Here is a 21,882-nt window from a genome sequence, read left to right on the forward strand (position 1 = left end):
ACTGCCTGATGACGTTGAGCCCTACTGCCAGCATAGTAAGGAGGTGTGCAGGATCCCTTCTGCGCAGTTAGAAAGCTTGTGGCATGACCAGACAGGCTTTGGGTGCAGGTGGAAGACCGAGAGGAGGTTGAGGAGGCAGAAGCAGTGGAGGAAAAATGACATAAAGAGGATTGACGCACAACTCGTGGGGACGGCAAGACTTGGACAGCAGCCCCTTGTCCTGCTGTCACCATAGTTACCCAGTGCCCAGTCAGCGACATGTAACGCCCCTGTCCATGCCTACTCGTCCAAGTGTCTGTGGTGAAATGCACCCTGTCACACACAGAGTTTCTCAAAGAAGCGGTGATGTTGTGTGCGACATGCTGGTGGAGCGCAGGCACACCTTTCTTTGAGAAGTAGTGCCGACTGGGCATCTGGTACTGGGGCACTGCGACGGACATAAGGTCTCGAAAATCCTCTGTGTCCACCAGGCGGAAAGGCAGCATTTCTGTAGCCAAGAGCTTGCAGATGGTGAAATTCAACCTCTTAGCTTTCTCATGGCTAGGAGGAAATGGTCTTTTACTTGTCCACATCTGAGGGACCGAGGGCTGGCTATTGTGCTAAGACGGGGTTGATAAGGGTGTCCCCGGCAAACTGCCGGTCTGTGAGGAAGATGCAGGCGGACATGTTAGGTTGCCTTGATCCAAAGGTGGTGCTATCGATGTCGGACAGCGCTCAAGACCAGCTGGTGTTACCACCTCCAAAGAAAATGATGACCTGCCAATCACGCTGGCTGTTGCGGGTAAAGAGGTGGCAGGTCTGCGCCCCAAAACAGGTGTGACTGCTGTCCCCCCAGTCACAGAGGATGAAGAGGCCGCGGATGCACAAGATATGGCAGACGGTGGTTGGCCCGGCCGGCTAGACCGCATTGTAGCACACTGAGCTTCCCACTGCAACTTATGCTTCATGTCCATGTGCCGGTTCATGCATGAAGTACTCAAACTATGTATTTTTTGGCCTCTACTTAGCTTTTGCTGACAAATGTTACAGATAACACGAGTTGGGTCATCTTTATCGATCTGAAAAAATGCCCAGGCTATGCAAGGCTTAGCACCCATGCGACCTGAAGAGCCACCACGACTTGTGGTGAGAGGCAGAGTTGTGTTTGAGGATGCAGTTGTTGACGTGCTTCCAGTACTACGTCTCTGTCCAGGAAGGCGCAACCTGACCTCGTCGTCACTAGCATCTTCCTCCACCTCCTCTGCTGACCTCATCTCTTGGCTGACTGTGGGTTGACAGTAAGTGGGATCTCCGACCTCATCATCATCACCCTGTGTGTTATCACACCCGTCATCCTCAGAGCCAACCTGTTCCTGCCCTGACAAAAAACTAAAGTTGTCGCTCCAATCAGGTATTTGAGTCTTATCATCGTCTTCCTCATTGTCTCCACCAACAGGAGTTACAGTTTGGGAATGAGGGTCTACATTATGGTCAGAACCTTCTGCGTCTGGTCCTGGATCCGACTCATAAAGATTCTGGGCATCAGTGCAGATCATTTCCTCGTCTGGATTCACAGAAGCGCTGGAGTCGACCTCTGATTCCCAGGCTATAGTATGAGTAAACAGCTCTGCAGACTCAACCATCTGTTCTACCTCATACTCAGACGGGCAGCTGGAGATTTGGGAGCTGTGAGGAAGCAAGTGCGATTTGGGTGACACCTTTGAGGACTGGAGTATTTGTGATGTTGAAGTTGATGTGGAGGAGAGCCCACTTAAAGGAGCACTTGATATCCGTTGAAGCACCTGCTGTTTTTGTGCCTCATCTGGAATTTGTAGCAATTGGCGTGGCCGTAAGAAAGGGATCTTATCACATTGTCCGCTAAAAGAAGTAGACATTTTAGTTTGGCTGGAAGATGGTCTTTCTTCTGCAGATGTTACTGTTGCTTTAACACCTACCCCACGGACACAACCTTTTTTCCCCTTCCCAACACGCTTATTCCCCTTTCCACCAGCAGCAGGCCTTTTTCCACTCATTTTGGTGGTTAACTAATTCACAACTCTGGAGTTGTTTGCACAAAAAAACAATGGATGGTAACCGAGCAGAGCTGAGTGGCCAAACTGTGGTATTAGGCCAAAACTATTGGCTGGGTTAGATGCAGAAAAAAATTATTTTGAATTTGCAACCTGATGGAGGTCAGTATAGATGGACTAATACAAATAGTCCCACACACTGCTAGTGACGCGCCCCCTGGGACATATTCCTTTTTGAGGGGAATACCCGGCACCGGATCAGATGGGGGGTTGTAGTCTCCGAGCGGCTGTGACCCGGTCCCGTGCCCAGGGCGTCAAGCTCAGAGTTATGTGGCAGTCCTTACTGATGTTATAAAAGTTCGTTGTGTCGACTACGCCACCCGTTGTGATGCGGTCACTGTGGCCGCCGCTGCAGCAGGGTCCGCTGAGGCTGATGGTGGATGCGCAGCTTGGTGGGATAACCCCCAACGGGAGGGGTATAGCCTCAGAGGGGACAGGCGCAGAGGATGGGGGTTGTGGTGGTGCGGTGCAGCCGGTAATGATGACAGACTCGGGTTGTGCAGTTAAGGGTCTTTACTTACTGCAGATGTTCCTGGTCACTCTAGCTCCAAGTGACCTCCCGAGCCGTGCTGCGTCCACCAGGTCCTGGATCCGGCCAACCCCCAAACAAGTCCGGAGCGTGGCCCTGAGCTCTCCCTCTGTCCTTTCTTCTGCCTTCCCCACCAGTGATCCACCTAGGTCCAGCTCCCTCGGGCCTTCTGCGGGGCAACCTTTGGCCTCAGGTTCCCTGACCCTCCATGTGGTAAGCCTTCAGGGTGGATGTAGTGGGTGGCCGTGGCAGATGCTGCCCACAGCCTCCGGTCTCTGGCTAGGGATGTGTTTTCTGCCCCCACCAGTTTGGGTTCCGGTACCCTTGTGCTGACTCCTCACCCGGTGATCTGATTTGGGTTCTTGGGTCCCTTCTTTGTCCCCCTCTGGGTCTTTCTCACTGCTCCTCTCTCTCCAGGGCTGTTGTTTCTTTTTCTCAGCTGCTGCAGGCTTGTCCTCTGCATCTGACTTCCTCTCTGCGTCTGACCCTGATTCTAGATGGTGCCCACCTTATATAGCCCTCTATGTGTGAGCTCAGGTGACCAGCACCCAATGAGCTCCTAACACTACCCAGACTGCTCCCCCTATCTGCCCCTACACTACATGGGATGTTCCTCCCCCCTCCCACTCCAGCCAGGAACAGGCTCGGTCGCACCTGCACATTTCTAAGTGGGAGTGCTGTCGGCCTGCTCCTCTGGAATGGGATGTATGTAGTGCATGCAGTCTATCTGAGCTCAGTTCCACACTCCTTCCTTACCCGGGAGTGGAATATCACACCTCTGGGTTGAGGTGCAATACTCCTGTAGCAGCCGAATCCTCAGGGTGCTACATTCCCCCCTGGTAAACCACAGCACGTCCTCGGGCTGCAAAGACAAAAACACCAAACATACAAATTTTTATATGAACATGTAAAACATACAAAATATTATATATATAAACTTTTTCATATCAACATCATTCTAACATTCTCGTCGTCTCTTTCTTTCTTCCTCTGGTCACCGTGCAACTCGTGATCAGGTAAAGTGCGACAGTCTTTTGAAAAACAGTTTCTCATATAAAACCGGTAGGGGGCGCTTTAAGAAGCGCAACTATGTACAGGGGAATTTTGGCCGTTCTCAGTCCCCGGCCAGGTAAAGGGAAAGGGATGGCTGCTCACAGTCCTCAGCCTGGTATGGAAGGGGTCACACAGGTAAACAGTTTACTGGTCCCAACGGGGACTACTTTAGCAGCAGCAACAGTTTCTTTGGTACCCGGTCGGGTAACTATTTACATCACTTGCTCTGCCGCACTCAACGGCGTCTGCCTCCTGCTCTTATCTTACGGCTGGTGGTTTCTTCAGACCCGTCCGGGTCCTCTTGCTCCTCCTCACACCGCAACTCCTCCTCCGTCAAGCGATGCACGTGGAGGGCGTAAGGTCCCTTGGCACACTTGTGCCGGGTGAACGTTACCTCATCACCGACGTAGAGGTCACGGCCTTTGTGACCCTCTGGCAGGTGGGACTCGACGTCCCGTCGGGTAACGAAGACATCACCCATGGTGTTCCGGTCCCTTATGAAGCCCCACCCATGCTGCGCATTAAACTTTATTACCGTCCCGATGGTACGGGGACGATCTGCTGCACGGGGGTCCCTTCTGGTCCGACTCTTTTGCTCCGCGCTGCGGGTCTGGGCCCATTGCTCTTTGGCCCGCCTCTCCTCCCGCTCTCTCTTGAACTCTGCCAGCTGTTGACGGCAACACTCTGTGCGCGCTGCTGCAGCTGCCCGAGTCTCTCCGGTGAACCCCATCAGATCTTCTCCCTTGGGGTCCCACGCAAATTGAGCCTCTTCTAGGGGAGGCGAGACCCGAGTCACGGGCTTTGGAGCCGGGATCAGGGGCTCACACAGGGGACCTAGTTGCTTCTGCCGCTCCAGCTCCAAGAATCCTTCGGGCCAGATGAAAGGCCGACCGTCCGGCCACGTTAGCTGGCTGAAGGGGTCCTCTCCCAGATGTGGCACCCTTGGTGTTACGGGTGCGGGCGCGATGGTGGGGGCGCCCAGGTTACCCAGGCCTTGCGGCCAGGCCGGGGGCATCTGGAAGGTGAAAGGAACTGTCAGTACGGCGGCGCCCTTAGCTACCTGGCCTTGCGACCAGGCCGGAGGCTCCGCAGAGGTAGATGGCGCTGTTGGTGACGCGGCGCCCTGAAACGCTAGGCCTTGCGACCAGGCCGGAGGCTCTTCCTGTTTAGTCACACTCCGGGTCGAGGCGCGTGACGTCACGGGGGTCGCGGCGGCGGCTTCCGGTCGGGGCCTAGTTTGTGGCGGTGTCGTGGCGGTTTCGGGTACGGCTGGGGGACCTTCGGGCTCTGCGACGGGGAGCTGGGGCAGGTAAGCGGTCTTCCGGTATGGGGTATAGGCGTCCCCCTTACCTGCTGCCATGCGTCTCGCTCCCTCTTCTGCGCCGTCTCCGGCCTTGGGTCCTCCCGCGTCTTCCGCAGAGGCAGTTGTTGTTTTCTTCCAAGGGAGCGGGCTCCGTGGACGGGTTCCAGCTTGCTGGGCCATCTCCCGGCCCCACTCCGCCAGGATCTCCCTCTGCACTCGGGCCATCCTTCCCGCGAGGCCCTCCAGGGCACTCCGCGCGCACTCCCGGTCTCGGGGGAGCTGCGCTAGGATCTCCGCTAAGCCTAGCGGGGTTGTGGACTCCAGCAGGCTCCTGACCATCGGGTCGGTGCTGCTCTGCTCTGCTTCCGGCAGGCTCCTGGCCATCGGGCCGGTGCTGCTCTGCTCTCCTCCTTCTTCCTCCAGCAGGCTCCTGGCCAGCGGGCCGGTGCTGCTCTGCTGCCGCTCCATTCCCGGGTCTGTTCTTTCTCTCCTCGACTCCGGGTGCTCTCGCTCTAGACACCTTGTCTCCGGGTGCGCTCGTTCTAGACTGCTCCAGGCGACACCCATCTTCTCTCCTTTCTTTCGTCTCCTCCCACTTCGAGGGCGGTCCCGGGGCAACTCGGTGACTGTCAGCTCCAGGGGGAGTTCTTTCACGCTGACAGACACCTCCAGCATCACAGTCTCTGTTGGTGGGGGCGGTTTCCACTTTTGGCGCCATTTTCTGTCCTGGCCCACGATGGGAGGTGGCCTCTTGCTCTCCTTTGGCACGCCCATAATGGCGTCCGCTGCTCTTCCAAGGCGGGAAATCTGCGGTTTTGGCGGGAAGCGTCGCCCAGTGGCGGGAAACTCTGCAGATGGCGGGAACAAGCTGGAAATGGCGGACAATCGGCGGGAAACGACTGGTGATGGAGTCCGATGGCGTGGACCCTCCGGAACCGGCGGGAGACTTCTCTCTGAGGTAAACTTGCACTTTTCTTCAGGCACGCAGTACCCGGGTGTTGCGGGCACGTAATCCTGCCGACTACGCCAAAGTTGACGCGCCCCCTGGGACATATTCCTTTTTGAGGGGAATACCCGGCACCGGATCAGATGGGGGGTTGTAGTCTCCGAGCGGCTGTGACCCGGTCCCGTGCCCAGGGCGTCAAGCTCAGAGTTATGTGGCAGTCCTTACTGATGTTATAAAAGTTCGTTGTGTCGACTACGCCACCCGTTGTGATGCGGTCACTGTGGCCGCCGCTGCAGCAGGGTCCGCTGAGGCTGATGGTGGATGCGCAGCTTGGTGGGATAACCCCCAACGGGAGGGGTATAGCCTCAGAGGGGACAGGCGCAGAGGATGGGGGTTGTGGTGGTGCGGTGCAGCCGGTAATGATGACAGACTCGGGTTGTGCAGTTAAGGGTCTTTACTTACTGCAGATGTTCCTGGTCACTCTAGCTCCAAGTGACCTCCCGAGCCGTGCTGCGTCCACCAGGTCCTGGATCCGGCCAACCCCCAAACAAGTCCGGAGCGTGGCCCTGAGCTCTCCCTCTGTCCTTTCTTCTGCCTTCCCCACCAGTGATCCACCTAGGTCCAGCTCCCTCGGGCCTTCTGCGGGGCAACCTTTGGCCTCAGGTTCCCTGACCCTCCATGTGGTAAGCCTTCAGGGTGGATGTAGTGGGTGGCCGTGGCAGATGCTGCCCACAGCCTCCGGTCTCTGGCTAGGGATGTGTTTTCTGCCCCCACCAGTTTGGGTTCCGGTACCCTTGTGCTGACTCCTCACCCGGTGATCTGATTTGGGTTCTTGGGTCCCTTCTTTGTCCCCCTCTGGGTCTTTCTCACTGCTCCTCTCTCTCCAGGGCTGTTGTTTCTTTTTCTCAGCTGCTGCAGGCTTGTCCTCTGCATCTGACTTCCTCTCTGCGTCTGACCCTGATTCTAGATGGTGCCCACCTTATATAGCCCTCTATGTGTGAGCTCAGGTGACCAGCACCCAATGAGCTCCTAACACTACCCAGACTGCTCCCCCTATCTGCCCCTACACTACATGGGATGTTCCTCCCCCCTCCCACTCCAGCCAGGAACAGGCTCGGTCGCACCTGCACATTTCTAAGTGGGAGTGCCGTCGGCCTGCTCCTCTGGAATGGGATGTATGTAGTGCATGCAGTCTATCTGAGCTCAGTTCCACACTCCTTCCTTACCCGGGAGTGGAATATCACACCTCTGGGTTGAGGTGCAATACTCCTGTAGCAGCCGAATCCTCAGGGTGCTACACTAGAAGCCCAAATATTTTTTCAGAGGTACTGTAGATGCAGATAAAAATTATTTTTAATTTGCAACCTGATGGAGGTCAGTATAGATGGACTAATAGACCAAGTCCCACACACTGCTAGAAGCCCAAATATTTTTTCAGAGCTAGATGCAGAAAAAAATTATTTTTAATTTGCAACCTGATGGAGGTCAGTATAGATGGACTAATAGACCAAGTCCCACACACCGCTAGAAGCCCAACTATTTTTTCAGAGCTAGATGCAGAAAAAAATTATATTCAATTTGCAACCTGCTGGAGGTCAGTATAGAAGGACTAATAGAACAAGTCCCACACACTGCTAGAAGCCCAAATATTTTTTCAGAGCTAAATGAAGAAAAAAATTATTTTTAATTTGCAACCTGATGGAGGTCAGTATAGATGGACTAATAGACCAAGTCCCACACACTGCTAGAAGCCCAAATATTTTTTCAGAGCTAGATGCAGAAAAAAATTATTTTTAATTTGCAACCTGATGGAGGTCAGTATAGATGGACTAATAGACCAAGTCCCACACACTGCTAGAAGCCCAAATATTTTTTCAGAGCTAGATGCAGAAAAAAATTATTTTTAATTTGCAACCTGATGGAGGTCAGTATAGATGGACTAATAGACCAAGTCCCACACACTGCTAGAAGCCCAAATATTTTTTCAGAGCTAGATGCAGAAAAAAATTATTTTTAATTTGCAACTGATGGAGGTCAGTATAGATGGACTAATAGACCAAGTCCCACGCACTGCTAGAAGCCCAAATATTTTTTCAGAGCTAGATGCAGAAAAAAATTATTTTTAATTTGCAACCTGATGGAGGTCAGTATAGATGGACTAATAGACCAAGTCCCACACACCGCTAGAAGCCCAACTATTTTTTCAGAGCTAGATGCAGAAAAAAATTATATTCAATTTGCAACCTGCTGGAGGTCAGTATAGAAGGACTAATAGAACAAGTCCCACACACTGCTAGAAGCCCAAATATTTTTTCAGAGCTAAATGAAGAAAAAAATTATTTTTAATTTGCAACCTGATGGAGGTCAGTATAGATGGACTAATAGACCAAGTCCCACACACTGCTAGAAGCCCAAATATTTTTTCAGAGCTAGATGCAGAAAAAAATTATATTCAGTTTGCAACCTGATGGAGGTCAGTATAGATGGACTAATAGAATGATGCTATGCCCAAAAGATTTTACTTCACTAGGTGCAGTAAAAAAATTGGTATTCTATACACAGGTGGTATATCTTGCAACACAGATAGGCTACTCCACTGACTAACACACTCTGCAATAGGCCAAAAAGGATTAGCTTTGCTAGATTCAGCCAAATGCTGTGAAAAAAACTTGCACAGCACTGGCACAGACCTGCCTGGCAAAAACTGATAGGAACTCATGTAACCTAGTCCTGAAAAGGACTCCAATTACAATTAGTCTTTACTCCCACAACCTATCTATTTAAGAGCACAGACCTCCCTGATAAAAGTCGTAGGAAATGCTGTAACCTAGTCCTTAAAAGGACTGCAATCACAACTATTCCCTACTCCCAAGCTATCTGTATATTTGTGCGAAAATTGGCTTGAAATTAACAAGGTATAGCGCACACAGCAACAGCGGTGCCGTCTAACACGCAGCTGCAGCAGTGAGAAAATGGTGGCGACGGGGAAAATGGCTTGGTCTTATAGGGCAAGGACATGTGACATACACTGCCAATGACACATGCCCTTGCTTGTGTGAAAAACAGCAGTTCGCTCCGTGTGTGCGCTGCTGATAGGCTGACAGATTGCACCTCCCCACTGCAAATGCGGGAAAGAGAAAAAAAAATGGAGATCTTCATTGTTCCTGCAGAGATCCATCCCCTGCCCCTCCCCCCACCCCGCTGTACACTCAAACTGCGTATTAACATTAATTTTCATCATTACTGAGAAAAATCCAGTTATGATTTTGGTGCACGAACAGTTATCGAACATAACCTCAAACAGCCGAATTTTTCTCAAATTGTTCGTGTTCGCCGAACGGCTCGAACACCGCCCAAAACAGCTCGAATTTGAGATTGGCGAACAGTTCGAGTAGAACAACGCTCATCTCTAGTCTGCAGCACTGATACAGCCACCTACACTTGAGACCGTAGTACAGTTAGCAAAGTAATATTACAGTCACTTCTATAGTACTGCTTCTTTATATTCTTTTTTTTTTTTTTTTTTTTAGAAAATGAGGTATTGTCTTCCAAAATACTAATTAATTCCAAGAGCTGCCATAAACAGACAACCTTTGCTTGATTGAATATGTACAGAATATGTCCATCGTGGCTGAGTCAGTACTTGTCTAGTATTCTTATGCTGGTGTGATTTGAATACCTGGGCAGCAACACCTCACACATTGCACCAGGAATTAGATAGTTTCCTAATCCTCCTTTAAAGGGAACCCGTCAGCAAGTTTTTATTTATGGAAGCAGTGTTATGGCTGTATAGGCACTTGTCCTTGTCCCCAATTAAAAATTATCTAATTTGTAGAGATGCGATGAGATATCTAGGGTAGAATTCATATGCAAATAAAGCTAGAAATGCACTGGGGGCGTGTCAGTGGATTGAAAAGAAACAGTCCAAGTGCACTGACATGCCCCCAGCGCACTTCCAGACTGATTTGCATTTGGAATCTACAATAGATTTCTCTTGACCGGCACAACGGATCTATACAAAAAAAAGCTATCATTTTTATTAGTGAGCAAAAAGGGTATTCCCATCTGAACCATATATGGAATATCTACAGATATAATCCAATAGGCATTGTAAGATGGCCATCGGACAGGTCTCTGAAGGAGGGGTATGTATCATCAAAGTTGGTAGCCTCAGTCATGTAAGCCCGGGAAAGCAGGCTTAGAACGTACAGTATAGTGATGAGAGAGTTAAGTTAGGTCAGTGCCGGGTTTACGAGCAGTCAGAGAGATGGGTGGGACTGGCAGCTCACATGTCCCCACCCCTGTGCGTGGTACGACAGGTAAAAAGGAGACCAGTTGTGTCATTCAGGGTCTGTGTGCAGACCTCCAGTGCTGTTTGTCTTTGCTAAAGACTAAAGTGCTGTGGACACTAACCTGAGCGGGTGAACCTGCACTATTGTATGGACTATTTACTTAATGTTTTCACTTAGTGCCGAAAAAGGCTGTTTTTGTTTTGATATCCTGAGTGGTTTATTAAGATTTTAATAAACCAATCTGGACATTTTACTTAAACCGCTTCCCGTGTCTACATCAAAACACAACCGAGTGAGTAGACATCTTATAGCATACGTTTACATTCATGCTGTCATATTTTGCCGCTTTCACATACCAAGCCAGAATTCATCACTGGGATCTCCAAATCCCTCTCCATATGTCCTCCAGCGCTGGTAAAAGTCAAGCTTCCCACTTGTCCTTCTCTGGAAAACCTACAAGGTGAACAGAACGTAATGGCAGAGTGAATGTAGAACAAGCTTGAGAATAAAAAAAAAAAAAGAAGACAATAATTCATTGAGCACTTACGGTCCATCCACCTCCATCTGTATCCTGGTCACAATATACTCTGACACCTGGTGTATTCTCTCCTCCAGGGTAGATGGTGTACACACCACTTACTCTGTTACCGGCAAGTCGAACTTGTGAACAATCCAGGGGGAATGTAATTACAATTGCCACTGGAAGAGAAATCAGAGGGCACCACTAAGATGAATATACCTTTTCCTATATATGCAATAGTAACTATTTAAAAGGTATTTGCCACTTGCTCCAATCCTCCCGAGCTATCACTATGGCCATATTTCCTGTATTTCTTGCATGACTCAGATGTTCTTGTTAGGACAAGATAGTACAGTTGTTTACTTTTGCGTTTATACATGGTCTTTGTTTCAGCTTTTCATATTAGGGTCTTTATGATATGTTGCATGTGACCTGTACTTATATATAAGACTATATCGGTATCATTAGACTACTATGTCCTGTAAGTATAGTCACTGAGTGGTAAAAATTGGTACGGCATATTGTAAAGCAACCTTTCTTAACTTCAAAGCACCAGTGATGGTGACCACAACTTTACAGAGTGCCCCATATAGAAAAAAAACACCTTTTTAAACCCTTACCAGTGAGGAACGTGGTGGTGGCTTGTCTGCTCTTCCGTGCTCCCTTGTAAGCTCTCAGGAACACATTGTAGTTTGATCCTCTCTTGAGACCTTTCAGCTCATAACTCTTGCTCGCAGCATCTAATTTAACCTCCTGTAATTGACAGATAAATCCATATTTTTCTGGACTATTGCAAACATAACAACTACTACAGAACCAACCTAATAATGGTAGAGGTGAAGACCTTCCCATCTTAGCAGAAGGTCTGGAAACTCTCTGCTCAGTGAATTCTTCATTCTACTGCTTGGGTTTTATTACTTGACATTTTTACTTATATCCTTTAATTTTTTTCTCAAAAAGTACATGTTCACTGATTAGCTGCAGCAGTCACATGTTTATTTTGGGAAGTCATTGCTGCAGCAAGCAGCACAGAAACCGGGGAGGTCAAGAAGCATTTGTGACGCCCTACGGCTGCAGGCTATCACAGAACTCCTGGGTGTTGCACACACGGATTCTCCCCAGTGGCCTCAATACATGCAGACAACTCCACCCAAGTCCACTAGATGGAGCCCTGTCAGGTATATATATACTGGGGGGTGGAGTTCAGGAAGTCAGTCAGTGGGAAGCAGAGAGTGTAACACGATGCTGCAGCACCAGACAAGCTGAAGTCTGTGTGGCTGAAAGCCAGGCTAGGCCCAAGCTGCAGGCTAGTCTGGCCAGTGAGAGCCTAGAGTGGGCTAGAAAGCAAGGAGAAGAGAAGAGCCATGAGGGACAGAGGAACCACAGAGGGTTCGTCCCCTGATGCAAGCCGGGCACCGGGCCCGAGCCTATTGGGATCTCTATGCCCAGTAGGGAATCCGGCATACTCAGGAGGATTTCATATCCCTCAGTCCACCTGTGAATACCGCACATTCAGAGGACTAGGTACCACGAAGGCCCCAGCATACAGGGATCGTGGTAACCAGTGGGAAAGCCCTCGCCGCCAAGCAAGACGGGTGAGAGAAACATCAAGGGAGGTAGACCCTGTTCCAGGCAGGTCAGAAGCTCCAGGGAGAGAGACAGGAAGATACTGAAAGGAGGCCTTACACCCGCTCACTGGGGAGCAAGACCAGAAGTGCACACCACCTACAAGTATCCCGGACCGTAGGACCGTACCTGACTACCATTTGCCCTGCATCCCTTCACACCATCCCTGCCCCGGGGGCCTGCTCCACCTGTGGGGAGCAGAAACACCTCAGCTGCCATCCCAACACCCCCGGAGGTCTGAAGCAGCGCTGGTAATCATTACTAGGTACCACAGGTGGCGTCACAAACTATTTATTTTCATTTTTATCCAAGTTGCAATCCCCTTTTTCAAGAGTGACCCCAGGATACGGGCCCGGGAGCCGACCACCGCGACATCCCCAAAACCAGGCAAAGGCCCGGGTACTGAGTCGTCCCCATCAACTGGGCGTGTCACATTCAAACAGGAATGCTGAACTCATTATCTTTCCTCCATCTCACATATCTTCCCTACCTGATCTATCACAATAAATGACATTACGCTTCCTCCTGTACCGGAAATCCTCTGCCTCGGAGTAACCCTTAACTCTGCCCTGTCCTTCAAACCCCACATCCAAGCTCTCGACACCTCCTGTCACCTCCAGCTGAAAAGTATTTCTAGGATCTGTCCTTTCCTCAATCCTCAATCTACTAAAATGCTTGTGCATGCCCTCATCATCTCCCGCCTCGACTACTGCAACATCCTCCTCTGTGGCCTACCTGCTAACACTCTCGCACCCCTCCAGTCCATCCTTAACTCTGCTGCGCGACTAGCTTGTCTCTATCCTCGCTACTCCTCTGCTTCCCTCCTTTGTAAATCCCTTCATTGGCTCCAAGTTCCCCAACGTATCCAGTAAAAACTACTAACTCTGACCTACAAAGCCATCCATAACCTTTCTCCTCTGTACATCTCTGAACTAATCTCCTGATATATTCCCTTACGTAATCTCTGGTCCTCCGAAGACCTCCTTCTCTCCTCCACACTTATACGTTCCTCACCCAATCGCCTCCAAGACTTCTCCCGAATATCCCCCATCCTCTGGAATTCTGTGCCCCAACACGTCAGATTATCCACCACATTGTGATCCTTCAGACTGAACCTGAAAACTCATCTCTTCAAGAAAGCTTACAAACTACGCTGCCACCTCAACACCATCGGAGCTGCCGCCTCACCAACACCGGAGCTGCTGCATCCCCCCAACCTACTGTCTCCATCCCCATCATCCTGTAGAATGTAAGCCCACAAGGGCAGGGTCCTCTTCCCTCTGTACCTGTCTATCATTGTGATATCTGTATTTTGTACGTAACCCCTTCTCATGTACAGAACCATGGAATCAATGGTGCTATGTAAATAACTAATAATAACAGGGTGGCAAAGAATCGGTAAGGTGAGTATGACATTCTAAAACTTAAAAAAAAAAACTTTGGCAAGGCAACCCCTTTAAATGATGAAATTCTGATTGCCTGCAGACACCACTTGGGGGAGCTCATGAGCTTACTGCATACTGGATTGTATAAATGCTATGTAGTAAGCTCCCATGCTCCACCTAGTGGTGGCTGCAGGAATATTATTATAGAACTGGTCACATATATCAGACCTGAAATAGGATCACTTAAAGGCTAATTCACCTGCTTGCAATTTAAAATAACGCAAATACCACAAAAAAAGCCTCTATAATACTATTGAATCTAAATAATATCTCTCAGCCTTAAAATCCACCCACTTTCGACATCATTAAGTAGCTATTAAAGCGTCACTAAACAAACCCAGCTCGTATTCCTCCATCTGGCATGGCAGTAATTACTTTACTGCAGTTTTACATGCACTAGATACCATGGTTTGCTCAGTGATATTTTTTATGTTACTGTACATAAACCAGGCTTTAGATATGGAAATGAAACCATTGGGATTTAAGTGCAACACCAAATTACTAGTTTATGTCCTAGGGCCCGAGCGGTTTCCTGTTACCGGCTGTGAATAGTGCTAAAATTTCTGAATATTCGGTGCAAGAATGGCTAATACACTAAGTGTATAAAGCCTGCAATGGAGCTTCATTGCAAGTGGAAGTGGTTAAATTCAGGCTCTGTTTTGTATGATTATGCCGAACACAGGTCTACAAACATCAGAGACAAAGCAAACGTCAGTAAGGAAGCCAAAGTGAGCACAATTATGCTGGTGCCAAATTTTTGCATCGGACTCCGCAATTTGTGCTTCTTTCTACTAACAAACTTCCATTAAGTACATGAAGTGCAAGCAATATGAGAATATATGTTCCAAGCAATTGGACAAGAAGGAGTAATGCTGGGAAGTGAGGAAAAGGAAGTTCCAGCACCTATAGTGCTTTTAGATTGTTGAAAAAGAGGAACAGCCTACTGAAAAAGAGTGGATGGGAAGTTACATAGAATGAGAATCAAGATAGTTCCTGGACATATCAGCCTGGTATTTGCATCAAAATCGTTTTAACTTGGTATGTTGAGTGACGCAGCAAGACAATGCTTTTACTCTGGCTTTGTATGAAAGGAGAGGTATACTTTAAAACAATTGCAGTTGATCACCCAATAAATCCTTTACCTGTCGGTTTCCAGCTTCATCCTCATAGGTGAGTATATATCCATCTATCTGAGCTACAGGAGGGGTCCAAGTCAAGGTGGCTTCATTCTGAGTAATTTCAGAGGCCTGCAGATTTTTGGGTGCATCAATATCTAGGTGAGCGGACATAAAATATTATATTAAAGTAAGTTTACAACTTAGTAATGTACAGCCAAGCTTGGACTGGCCCACAAGAGTACAGGGGAATCCTCTGGTGGGCCACCACCCTCTTATAAGAGCAGTACTTGGCACAATATTCATTAATCACTATGTACAGACAAAGGCAATCTACCCAGTTCATTGTTATATAAATTTGTGAGTGAGGATAATGTCACATTTGCATGTAGTTGAAAAGTGGGGCCCTGGAGTTGGCTACTCGGGCCGGGGGACTCTTGGCACCGTAGTCCGACATCAACTCCAGCCCTAGAAGATTGGGAGTTATTCTCGACTTCCAGAAGGGCAGGTGACTCGCCCCCGGGCCGTGGGACACTCGGATCCGGGCAACAGGGCAATAATGGGGAAAAAACCTGAAGGTCTGAACTGAAACGTAAGTTGATGTGCATGCAAAATGTAAATGCATGTTCACACAAGGCCATTAAACAGAGAGAAACCAAAGACAAGAAAAATATCCAAATAACTGAAAGTAAATGTATAAATCGCACAGTGCAAAAATAATAAATAATAATGGGTATTTAGTTAACATAATTTTGATCAAAATAATGTGAAAGCCATCCCGCCACTTCACGGCAACCCTTATGGGACAGTCCTAACTCTAATATTAAAAACCTTACCATTTGTCAAGTGACATACATATGGACAAGGGCAGAGAGACTGGATCCCTGGTGTAAGCATAAAGCCGAAGCAGAATGAGCGTCTCAGCCCAGACAAAGGATGGCCACACCCTTTTATATGCACTAAAGCATACTGACTGCAAAGAAAAAACCTGAAGGTCTGAACTGAAACTTAAGTTGATGTGCATGCAAAATGTAAATGCATGTTCACACAAGGCCATTAAACAGAGAGAAACCATTTTAATTTCAGTGGAGGTACGTGTATCAAAGGTACCCAGCAGCCGGGCCAGAATGTCCTTTACAGTTCTTTTCTCCTCAGCGGGCCATGACTTTACCTCCCGCTGGGCTGCGCCAGTTAACTGCCCTGTCAGTATGCTAATCTTCTGTTCCTCTGTCAGGGGGTAAACTTGGAACAAACTGTACAGCCTTTCCTTAAAGTCAGTTAGGGCATGGGGCTCCCCTGAATACTTGGGCAGCCAGGCTGCTCCAGGGATGTAAGGCAGGGAGAATGGCATTACCGCTGCTGCAGCTGCGCTGGTGGTAGTGGGCGCCTCTGTGTCCGACATCTTCCTCCCCCCTAGTTAAGCGTGGCCTCCCTTCCGACGATCCTCTTCTGTAGGCCGCGGCTCCGCTGGTGCTGCTATGGACGAGGACCTTGCGCAGCGTCAGAGCGTAGGGCGGAGCTTCAGGTCTTGCGTGATTTGGACGTCCACGCCCCTCTTCTTCCCGCACGGCGTCCTGCAGATGGCGTCCGATGGCGGGAAAACAGCTGAAGATGGCGGGAAGCTGCTGAAGATGGCGGGAGACGGCTGAAAATGGCGGGAAACGGCTCCGGACGGCGGGAAACCTCTTTTTCAGGTAAGTGTGAAGTCTTTTCCAGGCACGCAATACCCGTTTGTGGCGGGTTGGTCACAATCCTGCCGACTACGCCAAAGCTGACTCGCCCCCTGGGCCGTGGGACACTCGGATCCGGGCAACAGGGCAATAATGGGGGTAGTAGTGGCAACCCGGTCCGTGGCTCAGGGTGGTCAGACCAGTGGCAGTCTTCTATATGTTTTGCAATGTCCGACTACGCCACCCGTGGATTGCGGTCAGGGCTAACCACCGCTGCAGTGCAGACCACTGGGGCAGATGTAAAGGTGCAGCACTGAATAGTACAACTCCCCACAGGAGGAGTATGGCCCCAGGGCAGTATATAATGGATGATGGAGGGGATGATTCCGACCGTGATAGCCAGGAAACAGAGGCCTCTTAAACAATTCAGGGTCTTTATTAGAACAGGTGAGACGGCCCAAAAACAGTCCCAGCTAGGAGGGGGCCTGGATGTCTGAGGACAAGTGGGAAGCTGGCCCTGCTCAGGGTGAGGGTGTAGGCCTACCGTGCTCTCTGCATTCTCTCTGGCTATTTCCCTCCTCGTGGTGTAATAGCCCACGTTCCTGAGCTTGCCGTGTCTTCTCGCCCGTATGGCTTGCAACTTGGGTCCCTATCTACTCCCGGCCTGGTACGGCTTTGCTGGTCCCTTCTGCTGTGGCGGAACCTCCGGGCTTCTTAGGCCAGGGAACATACAATCCCCTGCGGACTAGTTATTTGCTGTAGGACTTGGAATCCTCACAGCCTCAGACACCAAAGTCTGGTAGGTTAGTTTCTCTATCTGCCAGGACAGGCTCGCTTCGCCTCTTGTCCCTGGCTCGTGGCTCTCCTACTGCCACACGGCCTCCTCAGCTACAGCTGAACTGCCTCTGCCTTCTCTGGGACACCTCTCAATCCAGAGACAGGTCGTCCAGAACTCCCTAACCCTGCCCCCAGTTCCAGCTTTTATAGGGGCAGCCTGCTCCCCCTACTGGCCTGGGACAGGAGGTACTGCATGCTAATGGTCCTTGACCAGAGAACCTCCCCCTTGCTCTCAGACACAGCTTTATTATATTTGTGGCATCCAGGCCAGGGTGACACACAGGCAGTTCCTCAGACACTGGAGGAGCCCACACAGTGTCAGTGCCGGTGCACTCAGATCCCTGTCTCCTCTCTAAAGCCGCTTGCTTGCAACACTTCATGGTGTATCATTACAGTGAGCAGCAGCTGCAGACTGGAGCCGGGGATCAGAGTGCACCTGCACTGACACTGTATGTGCGCTGCTAGGATCCTCCAGAGTTAGTGCACACGTGCAGGAATGCAGATTTAGGTTATGCAGCGCTCACACTGGGGAGGAAAGCACTATCAATCAAGAGCAGGGAAAGTGCTCAGTATGTCATTTACAGAGCATAACAGGGCACTGAGCCATTGGCCATGACAAGTCGCCATAAAAGCTCCCTAATTTGCATATGAAATAAAAGTCGATTTCTCTGTCACAGAAACGATACAATATATACTCGGGGTATGATTTTTATAGGGGACTATGTACTTTATATACATGTCTGAGTAGTTTAATTTGCATTTTGAGAGTGATAGTCTCCCTCTAAAGGGGTTACCTGGGACTTTCGTTATTTTTTGCTATGTAGCTAAGAACTTACAGGCAGCTAGTCACTAACTACCCGCCTGTTCTTCCCGGCGCTGATTTATGCCGGTTCAGAGCGGTCATGCACCACTTCTGCCGGTGATCCTGCAGCTTTCGGTGACATCAGGAGCTGCTTCTTATCCGCACTGCTCTCTTGATGGGGCTTCTCTGGTGATGTCATGCTGTTTGACAGCTGGCTCCCCGCTGCCTAACTGCGGGGAGCCAGCTGTAAATCAGCATGACGTCTGCAGTCACACCCCATCAACAGAGCAGCCTGGAAGAGGAAGAGCTGCTCTGTTGACATTGAGCAGCTGAATCAGTCAATGACCGCTCTGTGTCGGTGCGAGGTAGAACAAGCAGGTAGTTCCCTTTGTTAGCAACTACCTGCCTATTAGTTTTTAGGCACACAGTAAAAAAAAATAGTTCTGGATAAATCCTTTATCCGGTTGTCAATCAGCATTACATTGGCAGTGACACCCCGTTGACAGAGCAGAGCAGAAGAGAAAGAGCTGCTCTGTTTACGTGAGGTCTAATGCAGCAGCAGAATCGCCGGCAGGAGCAGTACGTGACCGCCCTGAGCCAGCAGACATCAGCGCTGGGCAGAAAAGGCAGGTAGCTAGCAACTACTTGCCTATAAGTTCTTAGGCCCATGGCAAAAAGTAAGCAAAGTCCCGCATATGTCTAATCTCACCTGTTGTGGCTGTAACGGTGGCTCGCTTGCTCCTCTTGTTTCCCCTTTCTGCCCATATGTTGAATATGTACTCCATTCCGGGGGTGAGGCCGGTCAAGAAAGTGTTGGTCTTATCCTTGCCCACAGCCATCTCCTCACTGTGTCCATCAGGTGATGCATATGTTAATATATAGCGATCTATTTGAGCTCGGGCAGCCTGCCAGGATAAGCTGGCTGTGTCTTCACCCACGTCTGTGGCCACCAGGTTTTTAGGACCATCAATTCCTACAGATAATAGTCAAGTGTCAGTCTCTTCAGTCATAAAGTACATTAAACATTGGATATTCTGATCACAAACACCATTCTGGTCTCCCGCTACGCTGAGGACAGAACAGTACGGATTTTTTTCTACTCATAAATGTGTTTCTAAATATTACTTTACTGTCTTTTATATACCTTTTACATTACATCAAAGTAAAGCTTTCATTTTTTCACATCTTTTCATACAAATTATGTGTCATGCATCTTCCGTGTCTATTATGAATCACATGATCAAAAAAGATATAAAAGTCTGCATCAAAGCATATATATACCTAACTAGGAAAAAAACACAAAAAATATTTGTTATATGGGGTCGCTTGATGATATTACAGTATAATATTTGTATGCATCTTATTTCTTATATTACAATATATATATATAGACAAGACGGCATCTGTCTCAGCACTGCTGAAATGAAACATTGGTTTTGTTGTGTCTTCTTTTTGTTTCAGATATACACATTTTTGCAGGTGGATTTGCAGGTAAAGGCCAAAAAATCTGGTATCCTTGATATTTAAGGTTCAGGGAGAAATACATTTGACAGGTGCATGTGTAAGGGGATGAATAAGTGAGAAGACACACATAGTAATGCCTAAAACGAGTGTCTGCAAGTGATTTGTGAGGGGAAATCCTTAAAACAATAGCAACTCTTTAAATAGGACTGAGCAACAGTGAACTGCTGTAAGGGGTGTGGACTGGACTGTAGCATTCCTACCCCTGAAAGCACCAATTGCTTTGTGCGTGAATTGTGTCATGCATCTTTTGTATATAGCGTGTCGTGTGAGGTGTAGCCTGTATAGTGTATAAGTAATGTATAGTTGTATAGCATAGGACATAGTGTACAGTATAGGATAGGTGATGGGTAAGACATAGTTTAGGACTTAGGACATAAACTAGGTAGTGTAGATAATTAATTGACTGTAGTTAGGTAATGATAGGGTAAGATCGTGTTAATGTTCGGGACTAGCCCATAGTAGGAAGGGCTTAGTGTCAGGGAAAGAGACGACTTCCTGTAGTTAGTTATATAGGGACAAGTTCAAGTAGTAGTAGTAGTAGTAGGAAGCATCTGTGAACAGTGCTGCTGTTTTGGGTGAACTACAACAAAGGAGACTAGGGGACAAGGGAGTGGTTCGACCTTGAAGGGATCAAAGAGATAGAGTGGCCTTCCACCTTAAAGGGGTCCTTGGATAGGATGACATGTCATGAGAAACCCTGAGCTTGCAAAACGCCGAAGGTAACGGACCTAAATAGGACTGAGTTCGTGGGACTATTGGATGGTCCAGAGCGGTAGACCCAGGGCTCCAGTAGTGGAAGAAATAGGATGTGGAACCGCTGAACAGGTAGAGAGACTTGCTGAACCGGACTGTGGCGACAAGCTAGGCTGTGATGAAGTATGGCAAAACAATGTGCTTCACCAGCCCTGGAGTAGATTACAGTGGAAGGAAACCATGTGTGTGAAAATGCTTTACACTGTGAAAGAAACGTCCATAAGACTTTGTACCCGCTAGCCATTGTACATAACCCTTACTAAGTTACCGTTCAGTAAAGACTGTGTTTTACAACGGGAGTCTCCTTAATTGAACTTTGAGACCTATGGTTCTGGCTGGCCAACACCATCGGCTACAGGCGGCCTGCTGCAAGGCCCACACAACACCAACATCACCACCCAGCCAGGACCCACTCTTTCTTTTAGCGCGCCGATTGGGCATTACAGGAGAAGACCAGAGCCTCACCCCTGGCTATTGCCCGGTGCTGTGCTACACTGCAATACCATTCATAGCCACTGTCAAATGAATGCAGCTGTCACTTATATGAAAGAGAACCAGCACTTGTAACCCCTTCAATCACCTGATCCTAAAGAAAGGCCACCAATATCAAACTCCCAGGAAGCCCCAGTAATAGGCAGCACAGTTATGATCCTAGACTTGGGGATACTTTGATTGGAGATAATTTTATTAAAGGGTATATGATCTTGCTAGCACATCTGAAAGTAGCATAATGTAGGGGCAGAGACCCTGATTACAGCAATGTGTCACTTACTGGGCTGCTTGCTACAGTAATGATAAAATCACAGTTTTCTCTGCTGCAGATCTACCAGTTCTTTAAATGCTGAGCTGTGAATAAAACCACCCTCTCCTCTAATTGGTAGTTTTGTCTATGCACAGTGTACACAGAAAGATGCCAATCAGTGGTGTGGGTGGGTGTTCAGTAAAATAACAACACCTGTACTCACCTCTGCTGCGGGCGTAGTTCCAGCTGTGTCATCATTGGATCTCCCAGGGCTCACATGACATTGTTATGTCACGCAATCCCTGAGGCCAGTCAGCGCTGACTTCAGTCTCTTCTCCTATGCACATAATTGACATCCAAATGAAGTCAGAGGACAGCTGCAGCCCTCACTTCCTCCAGATGTCTTGATTTGTACAAAGGAGGGGAGCCAGCGCTGATTGGCCCCTGAGAGAGCCAATGCTGACACCGCTGGAATGGCACCAGCATCGGGGGGTAACCATAGAGATTCAGAAGCGTTTTTTCGAATAATGGACAACCCTTTAAACCTAGCATAGTGCAACTATGTATCATTGGGATAGTTGAAAAATGGGGGGGGGGGTATGAGACTAATTGTGACCCAATGTGCTATTACTTCAAAAACCGGCCATGTCCATCTT

The 21,882-nt window shown here is 48.8% G+C and overlaps 1 protein-coding gene across 1 annotated transcript in view; it reads right to left on the reverse strand.

Moving 5' to 3' along the window:
- LOC141156881 (tenascin-N-like) overlaps positions 1-21,882 on the reverse strand; it is a 124,775-nt gene that overhangs the window by 29,816 nt on the left and 73,077 nt on the right. Inside the window, exons 8-12 of the mRNA XM_073643385.1 lie at positions 18,917-19,180; positions 14,926-15,056; positions 11,333-11,465; positions 10,740-10,891; positions 10,549-10,645 (exon numbers count right to left, since the gene is read on the reverse strand). Of these exons, the coding sequence (XP_073499486.1) occupies positions 10,549-10,645; positions 10,740-10,891; positions 11,333-11,465; positions 14,926-15,056; positions 18,917-19,180 (777 nt within the window). The remainder of the gene's footprint in view (positions 1-10,548; positions 10,646-10,739; positions 10,892-11,332; positions 11,466-14,925; positions 15,057-18,916; positions 19,181-21,882) is intronic.

Source organism: Phyllobates terribilis, unplaced genomic scaffold (assembly GCF_046119375.1).
Source record: "Phyllobates terribilis strain yellow unplaced genomic scaffold, ASM4611937v1 Scaffold_8__6_contigs__length_399053987, whole genome shotgun sequence".
Lineage (NCBI taxonomy): Eukaryota > Metazoa > Chordata > Amphibia > Anura > Dendrobatidae > Phyllobates > Phyllobates terribilis.